Source organism: Aethalodelphis obliquidens, unplaced genomic scaffold (assembly GCF_003676395.1).
Source record: "Aethalodelphis obliquidens isolate GAN/ISIS:26980383/991018 unplaced genomic scaffold, ASM367639v1 scaffold5, whole genome shotgun sequence".
In the NCBI taxonomy this organism is placed as follows: domain Eukaryota; kingdom Metazoa; phylum Chordata; class Mammalia; order Artiodactyla; family Delphinidae; genus Aethalodelphis; species Aethalodelphis obliquidens.
In genome coordinates this window covers 2417678-2440702 of record NW_020837949.1, presented here as the reverse complement: position 1 = coordinate 2440702, position 23025 = coordinate 2417678, and the positions used below count along the sequence as shown (strand labels likewise).

General features: G+C 42.9%; 1 protein-coding gene across 10 annotated transcripts in view; it reads left to right on the top strand.

Annotated features, from left to right (window-relative positions):
• Positions 1-23025, top strand: part of RBM33 (RNA binding motif protein 33) — a 116627-nt gene that overhangs the window by 59583 nt on the left and 34019 nt on the right. For all 10 annotated transcript variants that reach the window (XR_003431810.1, XR_003431809.1, XM_027101394.1 and 7 more), the window contains 4 exons: positions 16336-16468; positions 16869-17206; positions 18626-18892; positions 20204-20494. Coding sequence is in view for 8 of the 10 variants with exons in the window: in XM_027101394.1 (XP_026957195.1) it covers positions 16336-16468; positions 16869-17206; positions 18626-18892; positions 20204-20494 (1029 nt within the window). In the remaining 2 variants the exon portion in view is untranslated. The remainder of the gene's footprint in view (positions 1-16335; positions 16469-16868; positions 17207-18625; positions 18893-20203; positions 20495-23025) is intronic.

The following is a 23025-nucleotide window of genomic DNA, read 5'->3' as shown; positions in this document are numbered from 1 at the left end:
GGTGCTTTGTGACCGCCTGGAGGGGTGGGATAGGGAGGGTGGGTGGGAGGGAGGGAGACGCAAGAGGGAAGAGATATGGGAACATATGTATATGTGTAACTGATTCACTTTGTTATAAAGCAGAAACTAACACACCATTGTAAAGCAATTATACCCCAATAAAGATGTTAAAAAATTATTTTTTTCCTTTTCTGCTAATAGATTATACTTGGATTTTTATCAATGTAGGTATAGTTTTGTGACCATTTAGTGAGTTTCTCCTATGCAGAATGCTCTGCACAGAGCTAGTCCTTAAACTATAAAACGTATAAGCATAGGTCACTGAAGCCTAACAGTACTGTTGTGGCTTAACAAAGCCCCTTGGCAATTTCTTACTGATGGCAGTGTGCCCTGCAGGCTCTTTCTTGGTACTTTTCCGTAGGGGACTTCAGTCATTATTTGTTAAACTGAATTTTGCTTTGTAAAATGACTATACACACACACACGTGCATGCGAGCACGCACACACACACACGTTGGTAAAACATGTTAGGAAACCTAACTTCAGTTTCATCATAGGGTCTGTTTGAATCAGTGTACTTCCTTGGCACACAAAAAGATTTGAATTATGCAGAAATGTATTGAGCAAAGCAAAGTTGATTTTGATCTTGTCTTTCCCCAGCCTAAGCCCCCTTTATGAATTCCCATTGCTTCTAGAGTAGGTCATGCTCTTGTTGACAGCTTCATACTTGTATTGATGTAAGGACCCGATTCATGTCTGTACAGAGTCCCAGGCATCCTGTGTCTTGTGGAGATGACCTGACTCCAGGCCTTGTGCACAGAAGTCCAGATAAATAGTTGTTAAATAAGTGTATACAGGGATTTAATGTTGAGTTATCTTGCTATTTATTAGGAACCTACATAAAATTAATAGTGTAGAGAAGGGGTGTATACTTTAATTTTTTACTTTTTGTTGTTTTCAAGAATACATAAATGATTTTGCACAGTAGAATTACATTATCCACATTTAACTATACAAGAATTCAGCTCTACCCGGTTGACTAAAGAGTGAAAAAGGCAGGCAGTAGACAGAAGTACCACTAGATTTCCCAGTTTTAAAGGGATTAGGATACAGTTGGTATTAATGCTAAGATATTCCTTCTCTTCCCCAACACTGGTAAACTTTACTTTGTTAATGGTCCAGTTTGTTTGGCAATTTTGTGAAAACTTGAGAACTAGTATGAAAACTTGAGAACTAATATGCCTAGAAATTGTAAGAACTAGTAAGAAAACTTGAGAACTAGTATGCCTAGAAATTGTACTAAGTGATAACACATCCAGTTTTTTAATTAAACAATCACAGAGGACTCTAGACAACCTAATATGAAACACAATTTTTTTACAGAATTATTCAGTTATTTTTTAAAATCACAATCTTAGACCAAAATATGGTATTCTAGGCTATGCTTAATGTAGCAATACTAATATTTTTATTTCCTGTTAATGAATTTTATTTACAGAATTGAATAAAGTTTCTGAAACAAAAGTTTGAATGTCAAAGTAATAAATATCATAAGAAAAGGATTCCTTATTTTTGATCATTTTAGAAAATACTGCTTAAGCTTTTAAGCTCACTGCCAGCACTTCTTTTGTCATGTTAGTCTTTGCATCCAGATGGAATTTTTTTCCCCCTTCTTCCTTTGTTTATGGAATTTAGTGAAGTGCTTTGTAATTTATGTTTCTAAAAATTAGATTCACGTATTTAATTTTAGTTACAGATATAGCCATTAGTGCTTTCTTCTCACTTAAGCTTTTATTCCCAGGACTATTTTAATTTTTCATATCAGAGTTATGAATCTTTTTTGGAATCGTAAGTATGTCTCAGTTGATAGCAAGCATATCAGAGAATGAATCTTTTTCATACTTATTTTCATATCAGAATATTAATCTGCTGAATGTAAAATGTACCTTAGAAATAGCGACTACTTGCAAGAGCAGATTGGCACAGGAAGGAAGCATGTGCCTCAGGAGATCAGGGGGCCATCGAGTGACTGTTCGTCCTTCCTCCATTTCAGCTCCTTCTCTTCTGCCCCATCCTGCCATTTAGCCGCCTACTTGCCCGCAGTCCACTCCTGAAGCATTTTTTTCATGCCACGACCTTTTAGTGTGATTTCACAGGACACTTGTGGTTTTCTCGTGTGTGTGTGTGTGTTTGTTTTTTTAAAAAATAAATTATTTCTTCATTTTTGGCTGCATTGGGTCTTCGTTGCTTTGCACGGGCTTTCTCTAGTTGCGGCAAGCGGGGGCTGCTCTTTGTTGCGGCGCGCGGGCTTCTCATTGCGGCAGCTTCTCTTGTTGTGGAGCACGGGCTTTAGGCGCACGGGCTTCAGTAGTTGTGGCACGTGGGCTCGGTAGTTGTGGCGCACGGGCTCAGCTGCTCCGTGGCATATGGGATCTTCCCAGATCAGGGATCAAACCCATGTCCCCTGCATTGGCAGGTGGATTCTTAACCACGGTGCCACCAGGGAAGCCCTCTTTTTTCTTTTGTTTTTGCAAGGGAGCGAGGATGGGGAGACTAGTTTACCTTTCTGCAAGTCAGCTTCTGTTTTTGTGTCTATCTGAATTCTGTTTTCAGTTCCATGTTCTTTGTTGACATATTAGTTTAATAGATCTCTCTTTCCACAAGGCTGTTCCTGATGTTTTTGTCATTAAAGTTTTAAGTCCTTTCCTTATCCATAAGCATGGCTGTCCAGTTATGTATTTGTCCTCAAAGAGATGTTTGTTGTTTTTAAACTTTGTCCACTTGAAAAAGCAACTCTGAAGTGTTGATTAATAATATTTTTAAAGTGTTTTCAGTGTCAGGTAAGCATACATATGAATTTCAGGTAACTCACATTGTGAAGATTCTTGACCTAGGCTATTTTAAAACTATTTAGTCATTCATTTTGCATTGGTGTTTCTGGTAAATGCTGCTATTTCAGGGTAGCCAATTAAATACTGAGTAATTTGGCTACTGAATAATTTCCTAGTGATCTTTGTTTAAATGAAAACTAAATATTATGTTTAAAAAAGACTACCATACTAAGTTTAAATTAGTCTCCTTAGTGATTACCTTATTAGGTAGACCCGATAAATGAGATTTCCATTTGTGTTTACTGTGTAGTTATAGCACCTCACAGGTAGGTCTGACTGCACTGTGTTTCCATGTAACGCGGATGCATGGTATCAGGTGGTGGTGATTGACACTTCTTGGATGTATTTTATATGGCATTTCATGCAAATCATGTTTGATGAGACTGCTGCATCAAATTACATTTCTCTCTGATTATAGCCCTTGCAGATGTGAGTCCAGACTTTGTTCCGTCTAGGAAAAAGAAGTCTTTCTTTTGAACCCTTGTTTTTACAACTTGCCTGCAATGCCTTGTAATTATTAGCACTTAAGATGGGTAAGAAATGCTGGGCATTTTCTCTTACCAGATCTCTGAGTAGTAGCAGGTGAATGTGGGAGGAGGTCCTTCCCCCTGTCAAACATTGTCAGGCTTGCAGCAAGAGAATGCGTTTTAAAATGCAGGTGACATAATACCCAACATCCTCCATTTGCTAGTGGGTTTCTGATTAATCATGATTACCATACATTATCATACCATCAGATTTAATCATATCAGTGCATTCCCATCTGCAGCAGTAACAGGAGCAGCTAAGCACTGTGGTAACAGCTATTAAATATGGTGGTTATAAAATTCAGTGCCCTGTTGACTTGCTGTCCTGTCAGCAAGTGTTGTGTGCGTTGGGTGGAGAGAGGGTGGTGGGCATCCACACCAATAACTCGAAGGCCAGGGAATACTCATTGAGATCATAAAGTCCAGCCATTAAGTCACAGTGTAAAAACTGCATTGTAAAAGTGTGATGCACTATTTTGTTTCATTTTTGGCTAAGTAAAACTGTTACATTGAATTGAATACCTTTCATAAATCCTCCCAGATACATAGTGCCATTCATTGTATAGTAGACTTGAACTTTGAGTATGACTTGCCCATCTGTAATTTAATAACTCAGCCAATGAAATGTTGACAATAACACAAAGTTTCAAAGTCTTAGAACTCCTTCCATGCCAAGAAAATCTCTGTCCTGTTTTTACTGATTTGTCCTGCAAAGCACACCAATTTTTTTTTAATGTTTATTTTTCCAGGAGTCCTTGAAGATCCATAGTTCTGTTTAAACTTTGAAAGTGGCCCTATTTTATTTGAAAGCACCTGAAAGCACTTCTTCCAAAAGATGTGAATTTTTTTAAACTTTAAAAATTTTGTCCTTTTGATGTACACTCTGATTTTTAACAAATACATACGGTTGTGTAATCACTACAATTAAGATAGAGAACAGTTCCGTCTCCCCAGAAGACTTCCTTGTGCTGCCCCTTTGTAGGCAGCCCCTTTCCCCACCCCAGCCCCTGGCAACCAGTGATCTGCTTTCTGCTCCTCAAATTGTGGCGCATGAATGGAACCACATGGCATGCTTCATTTCGAGCCTGGCCTTGTGCTCCCAGCAGTGTATTTGAGGCTAGACCATCCCTTTTGTCGCCCTTGCCAGTGGTTTGTCCTTTCTTATTGACCAGCATTATTCCATTGTGCACATATAGCCCAGTTTGTCTGCCCAGTCACCATTTGGACATTGGAATTTTTTCTGGTCATAGTTGTCAGTGAATAGTTGGGAGGTGGGGATTGTGGGTCATACGGTAGGTATATTGAGATGAGAATTTTGAGACAGACTGTGTGCTTTCAGTCGATAGAGCTGATACCGCTGCTTTGCTTTCTTAGTCCTTCATTGAATGAGGAAATACCATCTTCCTAGAGCATATACTATTGACGACCAGTGGGAAATGAAGAACATTATTGAGTGATTACAATATTCCAGATTTTGCTCAAAGCTTGTGTTCAACAACCTCATGAAGGTACCATTTTCTCCACTTTACAGATAGGGAAACTTTGAGTCTTGGAAAGATGAAATCGCTCAAGTTCACATAGCTGGGTGCAGGAGGTAGGATTTGAAGCAAGGCGACCTGAGTCTCTTAATCGTGCTGAACCTTCTCCCTTTCTCTCTGAATATTAAAATGCACCTCAGTAAACTGGGTAAAAATAATTGGATGCATCATAACTGTAAGATTGTGGCTGTCAGGAGTGCTGAGGTGGAGAAGTTTACCACGGTAGGGCCTGACGTTGGGTGAGCTTGTTTCCGGAGGGGAGTGGCGGGGGGCGAGGTATAGGGATAAAAGGTTGTTTGATTTATGAAAAAGTGTAAACAGTCTTCAGTAGGTTCATCAGAAACAGTATTTTGTACTAAAGTAACAGTGTTATAACTTGCAGTGCCTGCTCTAGCTTCACCGCTTGAACCAGTAACCTTAAATACCCTAGCGTATTTAAGTTCATGTGGTGTCCTCCTCTCTCCCCCACCACCTCCAGTGTGAAACCTAGCGCTTGCTGCTGGGTATATGGTGCTTCAGAATGTTAAGAATGCATCTGCAAATACACAAGTACCTTCTAGGAAAATGAATGTAGGTATTTAAACAAGGCATAACCTGAAAGAAAAAAATCTATGGAAAATACTGCAATAAGAGGATTAACGTTGTGACAACGGGCTGTAATTCTAATTACGTCGGGGGTCACTAGTGGTCTTGATTCTTTGCACTTAACCCATCATTTAATCAGAATTAACTGAGAGGCATTCTCAAGTGTCTATTGGTTTCTTATATAGTTCTTTGCATTTTAAGTGAGATTAATAAATGAAAACATGTTGTAGCGGAGGCTGTAATTTATTGAAAGATTCATGAAGTTTCAATGACATTGTTAAGGTATTCAATTAGTCTTATTAAAATATACCAACTGACCCTTTCAGGGAAGCTGATAAGTCACATAATAGCTGTTAGAGCCTCTTTATTCTTTGCATTATACGATTAACTTTGTGCTAAGCAATTTATGCAAAGTTTTCGTCTTTCTTTTTTTGTAACTGAAGTTATCAGTTCTTCCTGAATAGGATTAACATAGATAACATCACATAATTAACAAGAGATGCAAAAAAGAAAGTACAATTTGTATAAGAATTATATGGGAGAATGATAATTTCTTACCTTGGACTTTTAAAGGGATAAAGCAAAAAAAAGCAAAACAGAGCAGTTATTTGGAAGGATTATGCTAGCTTTTTCTTTCAAAAGGCAGAATTACGGTAGTCCTAAAAGTTCTGTTAAGTGAGGTATTTACAGCTCACTAACAGTCTTAAAATAGTTCTTCATTTTCTAGAGCGAGTTGGTCATTTATTATCCTTTCTACTTGTGAAATGGCAGGTGCTATTACATGAATGATCGCATCAAGAGAATTTAGGTAGTGAACGCCAGACTCAGGAACGGCCGTTTATTCAGCATTACCTGAGGACAGGCTGGCCGCAGCGGAAGCAGTGCGCGAGGGGAGAAAGAGCATTTACAGACCACAAGTCAGTGTAACTTTGGATAATTGTTTAACTCTGTAAACCTGAGTTTCTTCATCCCTTAAAGGAAAGGTTACTGGTTCTGCCTGATTCTTGCACTGTATTTATGAAGGAAACTTGGTTTATCAGTCAGGATGTGAATGAGGCTGCAGGTAACGCAAAACTCAGTTAACAGGGAGTTAACAAACTGAGTGTCATATTCTTTGCATAAAAATAAAGTTCTTCTGGGTGGGTATAGCAGTTCTGTGTTGTTACCAGAGATCCGTTTTTTTCCCCTACCCAAGTTTCAGGCTGAAAGAGGAGGAGGGTCAGGCAGCCCCTAGTGAGCCTTCCCGGAGCCCCTGTCCAGCTGTGCCAGCTCGCCTTGTCCCAGGCTGGGGTCGGTGGTCTTCTAGCTGGGCACAGTGTTGTCCTTCCGTTACTAAGGAAGAAGTGAGAATTTATACTAGATAAGCAATGGGAAGTCTTTTCCATGTGGCTAAAACTTGTGGTCAGAACTTAAGTTGTGTAAATCGAGAAAAAGAAAGTGACATCTGTGTTCCAAACAGAACAGAAGACAATGAGGAAAAATGGTACTGTGAGCTTAATGATACCTCCTATCTGTTAAGTGTTTACTTCATAAAGCCAATACTGACAGCAGTCAGCAAGCGGCTTCTAGGACCTTAAAGCGGAAAATTTTTCAGTTTGTTTACATATTCAAGACTCTCAAGTTCTGTTATCCATTGAGGCAAATGGAGGCAACTAGGGGCCCGCTTATCTTCCCAGATGGTTTCTCCCTAGTGTCCGGCATGATCTGACATCGCCAGAGAAGTAGCCGTTGTCACTGTGGTTTATTTCATGTATCAGCCATTGTCTTTCTTTCGGAATAATACCTTGTATTATCTGCCCTCTTCTTTCTAATCCTCGTAGGCATTTGCCCTCTTGGAAACGGGCTTCTTCCTCGTTGGATACGATGCGTTTATCATTAAAGCTGTCTCTTTGCCAGTGTCGGCCTCCCTCATTTGTACACCTCAGGGTGGCTTTCAGCTTCTTGGGGGCCTGCGGGTTAGCTGCCGTGATCTTAGCTGGCACCCGCTGCCTTCCACCTGGCTGTCCCAGGTTCCCACACCTTGCTAGTGTCACTTAGTTTCAAGGTTAAGCCCACAAAACCCCTCTTTTTCCATTCTTATTCTATTGAGCCAACTTCCAAAGCCAGAAATTTCCTTGTTTACTCAGCTTGTTACTCAGTCAGCTATTTCTTTCTAAGCTGTAGATAGCATCTCTGGTCCTCCCTCCTTTATCAGTCTCTCAGGTTGATCAGATAAGAGCTGCTCATTTGTATTAGCCATTCAGGCCAGTGGAATGTCCATGGCTGTCTGACTTGACTGGATTTAGTATTTAACTGGTTTTCTTAACTCTAAAGCGCACACACACTCTCACGCACTTACATATACATGTGTGATTGTAAGACACTGAGACAGATAAGGGGATGTGAAAGTAAGTCCCTGCCGTTTGCTGTTCACAGCAAGCAGTAGATAGCACGGTGGGTCCGAGTTCCGTGCTCTGGCCATAGGTGACCTGTGCTTTCTAACCTTGTGCTTTGTGCAGGTGATTTAAGTGCTCAAAAGATTTCTGTGAGCACAATAGCTCCCTCGTAGGGCTGTTGGCAGGATTGAGGGAGATAGCAGAGGCGCTCTCTGCAGAATTGGCGGCAGCAGCAGCAGTGTGGGTTGAGCCTTAGGTGGGCAGCAGCAGGGCCCAGGAGGGGCATTTGGGGTGCCCAGGACTAGGTAAGGGCGCAGGGGATGCAGGACAGGAAGGAGGCGGAGCCCCCAGGGTAAGGTGTGGTTTCAGGTGAAAGTCCCCAGCCCTGGCCTGATCCCCAGAGGGTAGGGCTTTGGGGCGTAAGTTGTCCATCCTGGGGCAGAGGGCAGAGTGCGTGGCCATGTCAGGCAGTCCTTGGCGAAGGACGGCATTTGCAGCACCTGGGGCATGTGGTGCTGGCCCAGTGAAGGAGACTCGGCGATGGCCCCAGAGCGTCCAGCGTGGGAGTATCAGCCAGAGTGGACTGACTTCACAGCGCCACCGGGATGCCTATTTCTTGCTCAGATCACCCTCTGGGCATCTTCCTCTGGCCCTCAGGGGCCTCTCTCTCCACCCTCTGGCAGGTGGGGAAAGAGGGAAGATTATTCACGGGAGGTTGTCTTTCAGTGACCGGGCCTGGAACCAGCCCACATCACTTCTGCTCACACGCCATCTGCCAGGAACTTGGTCATGAGGCCGTATTGGCTTCATTCATGTTACAGGTGCATTGTTCTTCAGTTGGATCTACAGGCAAGGTGGGGACACTGGCCTGGGCTGTGTTCCTTAACAGCAGTGCTGGAAGTATACCCTACCCACTATCCACTTCAGTTTCATTCTTCAGGGAACAGCCCTCTCCTCTACAATTAGGGACGTGGTCATAGGGTGAGGATGAGAGTCTCCAGGTTCATGTCACCTTTCCTGTCTAATTATATTACGTCATTACAGGACAAGTTGCAGCAAATTCCCTCCTACAGTCATTAGGTTGCAGAGTCCGGCTCTGTCGGTCTTGCCTGCTCCCTGGTGCTGCTGCCCTGTCTGTGCTCCGAGTCCGCTCGGCTCGTGGCCTTGGGGCTGGTCGCTGGTGCCCTGGGCAGCACAGTCCACCCTCCTCTGCTTGCTTCCTGGGGCTTTCAGCCGCTGCCTGACCGTGTGCTTCCTGGGCAGCCGGTTGCTGGGCGTGCTGTGGCATTCTCCATTAGATGTGGGGCCTGGCTCCCCTCACCTTGGAGTACGGCAGTTCATCCATGCCTTACGTGTTATGGGCGTCTTTGTGCCCAGCTGTGTGCCGAGCGTGGAAGTGCACTGGTGAATGAAGCAGTCGTGGTCTCGGCCCTCATGGCTCTGTGGGTGAAGGGTAGAGAGAGGCGGGGGTGGACTTGAGGGAGATTTAGGAGGTCAAATTACTAGGACTTGGTAATACCTGTTCTGTGAAGGCTTCTGGTTTGAACTCAGAAGGAGAGCACAGGAAGGGGACCTGTGCTGATTTGCCTTTCACCTTACAAGGAAACACGCTAATTGTCAGAAGCTGATATATTTATTAATTGTAACTATATTATAATTATATCAATATAATATACTATATATTATATAGTAGAGGGTCATTTGGAAGTAGGAATAAAGTTCTAGTTAAATATTACTGATGGAGAAAGAATTCCGGGGCTTTGTTCAGTATTGCTGACACTTGAATGCCTGTGTATATGCAGTTAGCACATGGATGATGAGTAAAAGGGAAGAAGGTTTGGGGAAGAGATGAAAATCGTAATATTAAAATTCCAGAGGGGGCAAGATTTATGATCCCCATGTATCTTCAGTTTAATACCAAAAAATGTCTTTAGAAGTTAGGAATATTCAATATAATCTCCCAGGAAATCTGAAAGTGCTTAGAGACCCAAGAAGTAATGTACCTAGTTCTCAGGCAGCTTGAAATTATCAGTCTCTCTTTGAGTTTATTCTTGTAACTCAGTGACTTTTTATTTTTAACTTTAAAAAAAAGTTAATTTATTTTTGGCTTTGTTGGGTCTTTGTTGCTGTGCACGGGCTTTCTCTAGTTGTAGTGAGCGGGAGCTACTCTTCGTTGCCGTGCACGGGCTTCTTGTTGCGGTGGCTTCTCTTGTTGCGGAGCATGCGTTCTAGGCGTGCAAGCTCAGTAGTTGTGGCTTGTGGGCTCCGTAGTTGTGGCTTGCAGGCTCTAGAGCGCAGGCCCAGTAGTTGTGGCGCATGGGCTTAGTTGCTTCGCAGCATGTGGGATATTCCTGGACCAGAGCTTGAACCCGTGTCCCCTGCATTGGCAGGCGAATTCCTAACCACTGTGCCACCAGGGAAGCCCCCTACTTCCTTTTAGAAAAGGATGAAGGGGCTAAGGGGCGAATACTTTACCTGATCTCAGCCTGTGGCAAAGTAAAAATCAAAATTTATCAGACTTTCTACTTACGGTGGAGGGAAGCCAGTCTACTTTTCCACTTATATTTTGCCTTATCTGTAATGAGAAAACCTATCTTTGGAAGGACTTGAAATTAACTGTCTAATGGAAGGAGGAAAAGAAGGTTATAAAGAGCCCTGTTGCAGCAGCCACGTGACCAGTGCCGGTCAGAGCTTCATCAGCAGAGGGCGAGGCTTGTGGCACTAAAATGCACTCATGGAATTTACAAATAACTACAGATTTCAGAAGAAACCGAGTACTTTCCCAGCATGATGCGAGCCTGCTAAGAAAAGTGGTAATAAATATCGGGGCTTCACATGTTAAATAATGAAGAAAGCTGTGTTTATTAGTCAAGACAGAAAAGTCAGGAAGCTTTTCCAGGCTTCTTCCAATTGTGAGCAGAATCAGGGAAGTAAGACAAAGAGAGTCTGTCACTCCCTGGCTTCCATGAAGCTGAGTGAAGGAGCAGTTCTGGAGTCATTCTTATGGGGCTGAGTTCTGCCTTCTAGGTACTGGCAGTGCCGATGTCAACACTGTGCAAAACCCCATGTGTCCTGCAGTGACCCACACCGGACGGAAGTGGAAGTGGGCCGAGCTGGGGTGCAGGAGCAGTGCTGGACTGGGGCCTGTGATCACAGTGGTTCTGAACAACAGAGGTTAAGTTTTGCTTTACTCCTTATGGGAATCGGCGAAACGTTCGTAAGTTAGTAAAAGTTCCCACAACGAGTGATGCTGCTTTCTAGCTATTCATACAACACAGTACTGAAGGGCTAAGTGGAAATAGCCCCAAAGGACTTTCCCTCTTTCTCAGAAAATGCGTTTTACTCTTCCCGTCTTCCTTTCTCCCTGTGTCTGTCCTTTTTTGTCAACTTGTTAGCATAGTGGTGACTGATACAGCTAATGAGTTTATGAGTCCTGAAGTATGCTGACTGTAGTTCAGATTGAAAGCTTGTCAACAAATTAGTAGTATATTTCAATTGCTGTTATAATTCAGCATACTGTTCCTATCTTTTAAGTGAAAAATCTGACCAAATGCAGTAATAGAATGAGAATTAAAATTTTTAACAAATAGACTGCTGCTAAAAATTAGCAACAAACACATGATTCATGCCAGAAAATTCTCTGTAGTTGTAGCTGAATGAAAGTGGAGGGGACAGAAAGGAAGCGAGAACGCAGAGAGCACTGTTGGCCCCGGGGGTGGGGGGCGGGGGGAGAGGGGAGGGGGACTCCTGACGGGGGGTGGGTAGGAAGCATCTTACCTGGTAGGAGGGTGAGAGAGGGCAGGTCAGGAGGCTGAGGGACTAGAAGATGCTCAGAGAAGGGAGAATGTCCTGGGCAGTGGGAGGGCTGACCAGGAGGAAGGAAAACTGTGAGGGACCTTGCTGGGCCCGTTAAGAGTAAATAGAAACTCGGCTTCCCTGGTGGCGCAGTGGTTAAGAATCTGCCTGCCAACACAGGGGACACGGGTTCGAGCCCTGGTCCGGGAAGATCCCACATGCCGCGGAGCAGCTAAGCCTGTGTGCCACAACTACTGAGCCTGCGCTCTAGGGCCCGTGCGCCACAACTGCTGAAGCCTGTGAGCCTAGAGCCTCTGCTCTGCAACAGGAGAAGCCACTGCAATGAGAAGCCCGCGCAGCGCAACGAAGAGCGTAGCCCCCAGAGAAAGCCAGCGCGCAGCAACGAAGACCCAACACATCCAAAAATAAATAAATAAATAATTTTTAAAAAAGAGTAAATAGAAACTTAGAGTGAGTCTGATTCAGCATACGGAGAGTATCACCCAGCAGTACTCAGCATCCCGTAGAGAAGCGGGGCGCTGGGGCCCACGTGCATGCAGGGTCTCCTGAAACAGTGTGGCTGCAGGACGGATGGGTCGGTGAGAGAGTGAAGGAGGGACAGGAGAAAATGAAGTTTGTATAATGCGGGCTTACGAGAGGGCTCACGTTTTGGCTGAAACAGAAGTATAGAGTGAACATTTCCTGAAGAAATCAGTAGTATATGGAAGTTTGTATGGGATGTGATGGTTTCCAGAATTCGCGTTCTAGACGATCATTTTCATATCTAAATCAGGGGAAAGTATGGTTTTTAAAATCCCCAAATTTAGTCCTTTTTTTTTTTTTTTTTTTTTGCGGTATGCGGGCCTCTCACTGTTGCGGCCTCTCCCGTTGCGGAGCAGAGGCTCCGGATGCGCAGGCTCAGCGGCCATGGCTCACGGGCCCAGCCGCTCCGCGGCATGTGGGATCTTCCCGGACTGGGGCACGAACCCGTGTCCTCTGCATCGGCAGGCGGACTCTCAACCACTGCACCACCAGGGAAGCCCAACCAGATTTAGTCATTTTGACAAGGTTTATACCATATGGGATGAAATTTCCCCTACCTCATTTTAACTTGTTTTTCTTGGGTATTGAAATCTGTGATTAAAAAAAAAAGAATGGTGTCACCTTGGACACATTATTTAATGGCCTAAGTTTCGATTTCCTTGGCTGTGAAGTAAGACACCGCCCCCCCCCCCCCCCATGTCACTGTGCTGTGCGTTCATGAGCTCAGGTGGTCAGGGGCTCTGCACAGGGCCTGGCGGGCAGTGCGTGAGCCACAGGTGGGGGAAGCTGCTGCCGTCACGCCTGGATCCTCATTATTTCTTACTGTGAAGCAGATGCTCACGCTGGCTTCACAAGGTTACTTGTGTGAATTACGTGCCAGTTGCTGCCTTCGTTATCCACTGTGCGGTGGAAGTGTGTCAGGAGCATGGGCTTGCACACACACAGGCTGAGAATCCTTGTGAGTAGAAAGGATCATCTCCCGCTCTGGTTGACGGTGCCCAGACCTGAGCCTTGGTTCAGGCTTCGGCCTGGGTTCTTACGCGGGTCCCGAGTCTCTCACCAAGCTCCCCCAGGGCTGTCAGACCAGCCAGAGAAGCAAGAGAATTGACACTGAATCCAGGTGACTACACCAAGTAAGCACCCACTGAGTCCCAGCCCCTGCATTTCACCAAGCCATCATCCCCCAGGTCTCCCTGTCCTGCCTGGCGCCGTCCTGATGCCACCCCGTGCCCAGCTCAGCAGACGGACCTGCACGTTGCTGGTTGCTCCAGCGGTGGCCCAGGTTCACAACTCGGTCTTTCAGCTTGCCGCCTGATTCTCAGAACACGGACGGGCCTGAAGTCCTTTCCTGGTGCAGCAGTCCCCCTGCTGTGGGGCAGTTCCATACCCAAGGGGCTTTTCTGAGGCTTCGTGGTGCCGTTCGCTCCCTGGCTGGGATCTACCCCACCAAACCCGTATCCAGGCAAACCCTGCCCTAGTGACCTGATGCAGGCTAACATACACCTGCTTGTAAGTGATCGCAGCTCAGGTATTTGAAGAGAGCTATCGTTTCTTAATACACTTTAAAGGCTGAAAATGTTTTCGTCTTCAAGTAGGTGTTAATATTTTACTATTTGTAAGCTAAAGCCTCATGAAAAATACATATATTTCATTTTTAAAAGATTTTAAATTTCAGTGATTTCTTTTACCTTTTACATCCCATAGCTTGTTTTAGGCTGTGGTGATATTAATGAATCTTATCTGTCCCTTCTGTATTTATCTATTTGAAACTCCTTCTTGGTGTTCCCCCCTCCAGAAGAGGGACAGTCAGGTATACATCAAATTAGTTTAAGGAAACAAGCCTTATAGCTGAAACCGGGTTTTTACTTAGGTGAACATTGCTAATTTATGTAGTCAAATTGCATGGATTGGAGGCAGCGTGACCAGTCAAACCTTGCCACAACCCAGAGGGCAGACAATTTTCAATTTTATTTTCTGGGCCACTCCACGAAAAATGGTTTAAACATTAAAAAAAAAGACTGGGGACTTCTCCAGCAGTCCAGTGGTTGAGAATCCATGCTTCCACTGCAGGGGGCACGGGTTCGATCCCTGGTCAGGGAACTAAGATCCCACGTGGCACAGCCAACAACAACAAAAAAAATGACTGGACCTTGATTGCTAATTTGTTATCATCCAGAAAGTTTTGAAATATGTGTATACATGAGGGAAAAGGCCTGTAAAACTATACACAGGATACTAATGCTCTATTTTATAAAGAAATACTTCATTAATAAATGTTCTTTTTAAGTTACCTGGCAAAATATCCATGCAAATGCACACCACGTGTTTCATCGGCTTCACATAAAAATAAGAGTAGTTTCAAAACAAGGAAAGAACGCGGCAGTGAAAGACAGAAGGCAAGTCCATCGAAACTCCTAGTGCAGATGTGATCAGTACCAATGTCGGATAGCCGATGCTGTTAGAAATGTGTTTTTCGAGCGTATTATTACCATAGTAAAAAGTAGTAAATATTGAAGAATATCCATATCAAAGCATCATATTAGTAAAGTCTCAAATAAACATCGCGATAAAATGTATGCATTTGTTAGGGGTCAAAAGCTTTTGGTTTAGTGTGAGTGTGTACAGTATGTATTCTCAGTTATAACTCCAACATTTCTCTGATGTTGTTTGCTTCAGTTGTATCTTAATTGATGCCTTTATCTAGAGTGAGAAGTGATGTTCCCTAATGTCAGATGTCAAACACTGGTGGGGTGAGAATACCCTTGATTTCACCTAAACTGGTAGACACAGACTACAAGAATTTAAGCTTTGCAACTTTCTGATCCATATGTTTCAGTACCATGTGTTTTTATGAAGATGTAACATTTGTGTGTAAATCTAATTTCGATAATGTTATGTAGCCAGTGGTCATATGGGTTTGTGGTGTTTATTGTGTTCATTTTGCATTATTCTTACAACACTGTGGATAGAGCAGACCTTTAAAGAGAGAAGGAAGGCAAATGTAATTTGCAGAAGCATTTTCAGTGTTATAATATGATGTCATATTTAGAAAGAACAGCTAATTCATAATAAAATGACAGAAAAGTCATTAGAATTTTAAGTTTATGAGAAAGAAGTGTGGTTTTTGAAAGTTGAGAAATACTTCAAAGAATGAGGTGTTATTAAATGAATATTATTTTGATGATACAGTATGTATAATCAATGAATTTCTGGATAAAGAAGTGAAAAAAAGTTGTGAGGCTTTCTTAAGTAAATGTGGTGTTTTAAAAGAATCTCCATAAATGCTTGAAAGGCCAACTGAAAAATGAAGTAATTTTTCAAAATTGAGGTATAGTTGATTTACAATATTAGTTTCAGGTGTACAACGTAGTGATTCAAAATTTTTATAGATTATACTCCATTTAAAGTTATTATAAAATACTGGCTAAAAAGTGAAGTAATTTGTCTTTGTAGAGTTCTACTGGTAACCTGCAGTTATTGAAAAACGGTAATCTGTTTTAAGAGTTCAGAATTTTTAGCCAATGGAATCTGACTGTATTATTTCTTTTGTAGCAATGTGGTTTCTTAAACATTTCACATTTTCCTGTTTCGTCAGCGATTGCTGATTTTTGTTATGGTACACATTCAGTTTCTTTTTCTTCTGTTGAAATAAAGCAACTTCATAGCTGTGGCTTATGGTTGTGTGAAAAAGGTAGCAAAGAATAGCATGTTTGAGAAGAGTGTCAGGAACACTGAAAGTAGACATTTAGTCTCTTGGATTAGTGGACAGGAAGCTCAGTAATTGCATGGATTTCAGTAAGCTTAAAACTAATATTCTTCTGGTTTTGTAGTGCTGTTAAAACATTGAATTAATTTTTAGATGCTGCATTTTGACATTTGACTGTTTCACTATGGCAGAATCACCTATTTTGTAACATGAGGTTATATATATATATATGTGTGTGTGTGTATATACAGGGGTGGCGGCTTCAGGAGATAAGTTCCTTGACGTTTGCAGAGGAAAACTTAAAAACATGTACACCTTTCTGAAAACTACCGTTCATTTTCCTGCCTTCCACCCTGTTTTCCTGCTGTGCTTCAGGGCCCTCCAGAGTTCCCACAGCACACACCTGGACCTGTTCCCAACAGCTTCAGCCAGCCCCCGCGGCTTCCTCTTCAGGACCAGTGGAGGGCCCCGCCGCCTCCCCAGGAGCGAGACCCTTTCTTCTTAGGAGGTAAAGGATGGCGCAGAGTAACAGAGCAAAGCCGCGTGGGGCGACGTGCCTGAACATGCTTATGTTTTAAACGGTATTTAGCTCCCAATAGGAGATTTTGTTAATAAGAGTGTCAGATTTTTGTCCCATAGCCCTTCCGCCTGTCATTTCAGATGCTAAAATTGGACATTATTGGTATCTGAAATGTGAAAATTTCATACAAAGGAGGAAATCATCTGTAGAAAATGACTAATGAAGCAGTCTAGAAATAAGAGGCAAAATGTAGAATTCTTTTCAGACATTCACACCCAACCTCTTGTAATTTTCGTCCATAGTAAGACAGTACATAAAACTGATTTCTGTGAAGTGTGTGTTCTGTGTGACCAGAGGGCAGTAATGTTGCAACGCCCTTCCGTTTCAGGTGAACCAAGGTTCCCGAGCCATCTCTTTCTGGAACAGCGAAGTCCCCCTCCCCCGCCACCTCCTCCCACGCTTCTTAGCAGTGGTCACCCTGTGCCCACTCCCAGCCCCTTACCATTCACCCAGCCTGGACCAGCGTTTAATCAGCAAGGACAGCAGCCTGTGTTCCCCAGAGAGAGGCCCGTGAGGCCAGCCCTCCAGCCGCCAGGGCCGGTGGGGATTCTGCACTTCAGCCAGCCAGGGTCCGCAGCAGCACGGCCGTTCATCCCTCCTCGACAGCCCTTCCTGCCTGGCCCTGGACAGCCCTTCCTGCCCGCCCACACACAGCCTAACCTTCAGGTAGGCGTCAGGGGCTGGTTTTGTGTTTCAGAATTCAAGTTAAAACCTTTCACATTTTTATTCTAGTCTGCCAAGATGTGGAGATTATTTAAAGAACGAGGGTATTCAACTTAAATGTGCTCTTTATTAAAGACAACTTCCTTAATCGTAGGAGAAATGGAGAAAGTGATTGTCATTTTTTGGGAAATGAAAAAACTCAGTAGTAAGATTTTGTAAAGGATATACTATACATTGCTAATGAAATTAGGGCATGTTTTGATAATACCTTTGCTTATCATTGCAAGATTCTTAAAAGGTTAACAGGAAATAAGGTTCTTTGTCAAATTATGTTTCTGCAATATGTAGTGGGGGAAAAAAAGGGTTGCTGCTCCCTCATTATTTGAGAGATTTGAGTGCCCTCTGCTGGTGTTTTATGTTTCATCAGCTGCCTTGAGTCTGATACCTCTCTTACCCAGTATGTTTTTTCTTGTGTCTTAAGTTTCCTGTTAAGGTATGTAATGATGATGGGCTTGAACCGATTATTTAGAAACACATGGAATATGTACCTAAAGTAAGAACAGGAAAATGGTTATTATATAAGGTGTTACAGTAGGATAAAATGTTTTTTTCTTTTTATTAAAAAAGTATAATGTGGGAATTTCCTGGAGGTCCAGTAATTGGGACTCTGTGATTTCACTGCCGAGGGTGCGGGTTCAACCCCTGGTCAGGGAACTAAGATCCCACAAGCTGCTCTGCACAACCAAAATATATATAAATGTGTGTGTGTGTGTGTGTGCGTGTGTGTGTATATAAATATATATACATAATACAATATAATGTAATATATATAATCACTGCATTGCAGAAATAAGTATAGATAGGAATTTGAAAAGGAAATGAAGTCATCCCACCATCTAGAGACAGTTACCACTAACATTTGGGTGCACATGTCTTTCAGTCTCTTTAGTGCTTGCATCCTCGTCATGATGCTTTCTTTTCCCAGTTAACATGTTATTACCATCTTCTCATGGTGATGAGTTCTCTTTCACCACGGCATTTGAAAACACTGCACAAGTTGACATTTTACGGCTGTCACTATTTCTGGCCGTGTTTATTGGTTTCAGTCCTTGGGTATTGGAAACAGTGCTGCAGGAAACATCCTTGAGGTTGTGTTTGCTCGCATCCTTGGTTATTTCCTTAGGATAAATTCCTGGAATTTCAAGATCTAAAGGATTTAGGGCAAATATAAAATGCAGGGTAGTAGCTTTTGGCTTATCACTGCATTTAAGATAGCATCAGCTTCATCAACAAATCTAAAATGAAATTTTAGTGCCACTTGAAGCTTCTTTCTGGTGTTGGGGTTTTTAAGGAAATGGCTGAATTGGAACACGAGCAGTACGTACATGATAAACTGTTGCTTCTCTCTTGTTGGCTTGGAAGGGGCCCCTGCACCCTCCTCTGCCCCCTCCCCCGCAGCCCCAGCAGCAGCCCCCGCTCCCGCCCCCGCTCCAGCCACCTTCGCAGCACCAGCCGCCGCCTCCTCCGCCGCCGCCGCACCCGCACCCGCACCAGCACCACCACCTCTCTGTTCCTCCCCCGCCCCTGATGCCCGCGGCTCAGCCCCAGTTCAGGCCTCACATGCAGACGGGGCCGCCTCAGCCAAGCAGCAGTCGGACGCAGTGCCCCCAGCGCCAGGGGCTAAGGCATGTAAGTGTCCAGTTCCGCGGCTGTCTTCCGGGGGCACCTTTTATGTCGCGGGGCCTTGTGTGTCTAGATCCTCCTGTAGTGCGAGATGGCCTTAGTAATGGATGCATAACTTCAGGAAGTAGTTTTGGGTGATAATCGTTCTGCCTTTGCCAGTGGCTGTCTGTCTCCGTGGGCAGTGAATGCACAAGTAAATGAATTCAGGAGGAGTTTCTTGAACATCCTTTGTTGTTGGGCACTACTCTGGTTCCTGGGAATACAGCAGCTCCTGCCTTCATGGAGCTTATAGTTAATCGTGGGGATGGACTGCGCTGATCTGTGAGGTTACCTCTCGAGTACCATCGGCAGATGTGCGGCTTGTCGTGCATTGAAAGAGACTGGGAGATGTGTGTCGCTTTACAGGTCAAAGACTAGTCGCGGTTACTGTCTTATCCTCCATTAAATAACTAACCGTGTAAAGAGGCTCAGGGTTAGAGTTCCAGGCTGAAAGGTGAGATAGTTGGGTTTTCCCTTTAATACTGGTCCTTTTGACCTTGAGCTTCAAGCATGTCACTTAGCTGCTTTTAATCTCAGTTTTTTCATACCCGCCTCTTTGTTTCTTACAGTAACATTGAGACTAAAATCACGTAAGAAGTAAGAAAGGATTTCTAGATCTGGAAAGAGGGTGCTTTGTAACCTGGGCTTCCTTTTGTAAGAACAGGGGCAGACGACACCCCCAGTCTTGAGCTGAGCAGCCGTGGAATGCAGTCCTCCCCCAGCCATCTCACAGATCTCCACACTCCTCTAGGCGCTGGGTCTCTGTTAAGGATCCTCAGGGTGAACGTGACCTGACTGTCTCCTCCCCGATGAGAGCGATGGGCATCTTCCTCCTTTTTCTTAGGGCACTAACTTAATGCTTCGTTCTTTGTTTGTTCTGCCTTCAATTTAGGGGACCCATTGACAGTGGTGGTGCCATTAACCCAGCTGACTCCTTGTGCGGGAGTCCTTGTTGCACTGCTGATTCTGTTAAAAATGTTTGTCCCCATCCTGTAAGTCACCTGGTGTAATATCCATAAAGAGGAGCCTGTCTGTAGGCAGGTATGGCACCTTTCCCAGCCCCAGTCCTTATCAGTAAGGGTATGTTACTATGTAGAGCAGAAAGCATTTATGCAGGGAAAAAATGTTTACCAACAGGAAGGTGTCTGCCCCCCAAAGGAGAAGTCACGTATTCAGTTAGAATGATTTTTTAAAATATTTTAATCTAATGTGCCTTTTTATGTTTCTTCTCCCAAGTTTCCAGTTGTAATTAGAATTTCTTTCTTCTTGTGATGATAGAACACAACTTCTCAGAATGTAACCAAACGACCAATGCAGCAAATGCAGCCAACTGCTCCAAGAAACAGTAATTTGCGTGAATTACCAATAGCACCATCACACGTTATAGAAGTGAGTAACAGTCGCTGCTCCTCCGCACCAGCCGGGGCTCAAGTAAAGCCTATTATCAGCACGTCACCGCCCACGAGGCCCGGGGTGGGGCCCAGGACTGCGCAGGGGAAGGCTGATGTGAAAGTCAAGCCAGTTAGCCCTGTGGGCCGGCCTAAAGAGGAAGCAAAAACAGAACCAGAGGTAGGACTTTTCTTTTTCTAATTAAAAAATAATGTTTGGTTTCAAACAGGGAGACCTTATAATCAAGGTCTGTACCTCTTATCTCAGTTCACTCTCACCCAGTGAGTTCTTCACAAAATCATCCCACCTTCTTTTAACCTAACAGCCATATTCATATAAGATACACTTTCATTCTCACTGGTACTATATCAGATTGTATTCATGTATTTATACAGTTATAGTTGTGTGTTACAGAATCTGTGTATATCAGGGATCTTAACCAACTGTTTCTCTGAAGGGCCCAGGTAACAAATATTTTAGGTTTTATAGTCCAAATTGTCTCTCAGAATTACTCAACTCTGCTGTTTTATCACAAAAGCAAACATAGACAGTCTTACATCAATGGGCATGGCTGTGTTCTGGTAGCACTTTATGACAAAGTCAAGCGTTGGGCTGGATGGGCTCATGGGCCATAGTTAGCTGACCCCTTACATTTACTCTTATGTTCCTGTGGCTTTTCTGGTTTTACACTGTGAACTTCTAGAAGGTAGGACCAGTTTAGACCTTTAAATAAGATGGGGAGGGGTGTTTTGTTCTGAATTGTGTATATTATTGCTGATTTCTAAATAGGTATAAATGTTGTAAGAATAAATAATAAATGCAAGTCAGTATTCTACATGATTTCCAATTGAGGTGTTATTTGTACCTTTGTTTAGTTTTGGCCACTTGATTATGTTTTGCTTAGAGGCAGTTTTGCTGTTAATGCAGTATTAGTCACAAACTTTCACATTTTTAAAAAAAATTTCTTTACGTCAGTAAAATTTATGCCTGAGACAAACCCCTTGAGGCCCTTGGTCTCCTGTAAAAGAAGTGAATGCGCTTGTCTGATGCTTCCCTGAAGTCAGGATTCCATTGCGGGCTGTTCCCTGGAATTATAGATACAAAAGTTGGGCAGTATCTGTATAATGTAGGTTCTGATGAAGCATAGGCATCTAGTGTAGCACAGGTTAGAACACGCCCTTGGAATGGTCCGCTGTCGCTAGCAGTGCGGCTCTGAGCCAGTTCCTTCACTTATTCCAAGCCTCAGTTTCCTTAACTATTGGGTGTATGTGCCTGAGACATGGCAAGAGACCAGTACGTGGAAGTTACGTTAATAATAATATATATGATGTAATAAGTAAGTATATCTATTAACTTCATAAAATAATGGCACAAAGTTTCCTTAGATGAGAATATAAGCCCTTAATCATAATAAAAACAAGTGTTAACTGTTTTTTGCCTTTCAGTCAATTAAAGTGCGGGGGTGTGTGTGTCAGATTTTCTTCTAATAAATTATTATAGCAGCTGTAATGTAATGTTTCCAAGTCAGAAATGTAAGTATAAAGTGAAAATACTGAGTTAACGTTTAGTAACATCTTATTAGAAGAAGGGTGACATTTCGGTTTTAAAATCAGTATATGAAAAAATCATGTAGATTTACAGACGGGATTGGGATAGTTTATAAAAAGAAATCATTGCTAAAAATTTTATCCTGCTTTTAGTTTATATAGCTAGCTCCTGACTCATGTGTGTAAATGGATTTGGCTCAAAAATGAAGTCACATATACTTTTGTAGTAACAGTGGCTAAATAAAAAGAGAAAAGTGACTTTTTAGGCATACCACTAGCCACGTTTGTCCCTTTTATAATAGTTGAGTTAATAAGCAGGATTCTGAAGAAGTCTTCTGTAGGATAAAATGGATGCTTTGTGCGTGAAGTGGAACTTGCAGGTGGCCATAGTGTAAGTGGTGCGTGTCTTAATTTGTTTGCTTTTAATTTTCTGTGCACATAGAATGGGACCAGGAGTAAAGTGTTTTTTTTATTTTTAAAACCTTCTGTTTGTTTTGCTTAGGTAAGTGTGGTTTATCTTCTTATATGCACCCAGTTGGTAATGATATAATGAAGGACAAATCTATTTAGAAGTATTCCTACCTATATTCTTGAACATACTTTAACTCTTTTTTGATTACGTGGGGAAAAATCCTAGTGAATGTTAATTATTCTTGCATTTGAAACAGTGGGTCCTCTGGACCTGTTATTATTTCCCCAGAATGCCCTGGCCCCTGTACTTTTTGAACTTCTGTTTTTCTGTCTTCCCCTTAATGTCACTTCTAGCTCTGTGTAGCCCTCAGCCAACTTAAGATTTTCTGTTTCAGGTCTGTCCTAGACTTTGAAATTAGGTGACTGAGTTGATCAGGATTGCTGCTAAAATGACAAGCAAGCCCCAATGAGGGGGCTTGGCTCTGTGTCTTGTAGGTCAAGTGCACGGGCTCTGGGGGCACCAGCCAACTCTTCAGCTACATTGTGGTCTTATAATTCCTAACTTCTAAGGTTTATTTGCTAACAGCTGAATTCTAGGTAGAGTAAATCCTATTATATTCTTTTGCAAAGGATCTGTGAGTGATGATATCTATGATTTTTTTTTAAAGAAAACTATTACAATTTTAAACAAATGCTAAACTTTCCTCTTTGGATGCTTTTTTTTTTTTTTTTTTTTTTTTTTTTTTTTTTTTT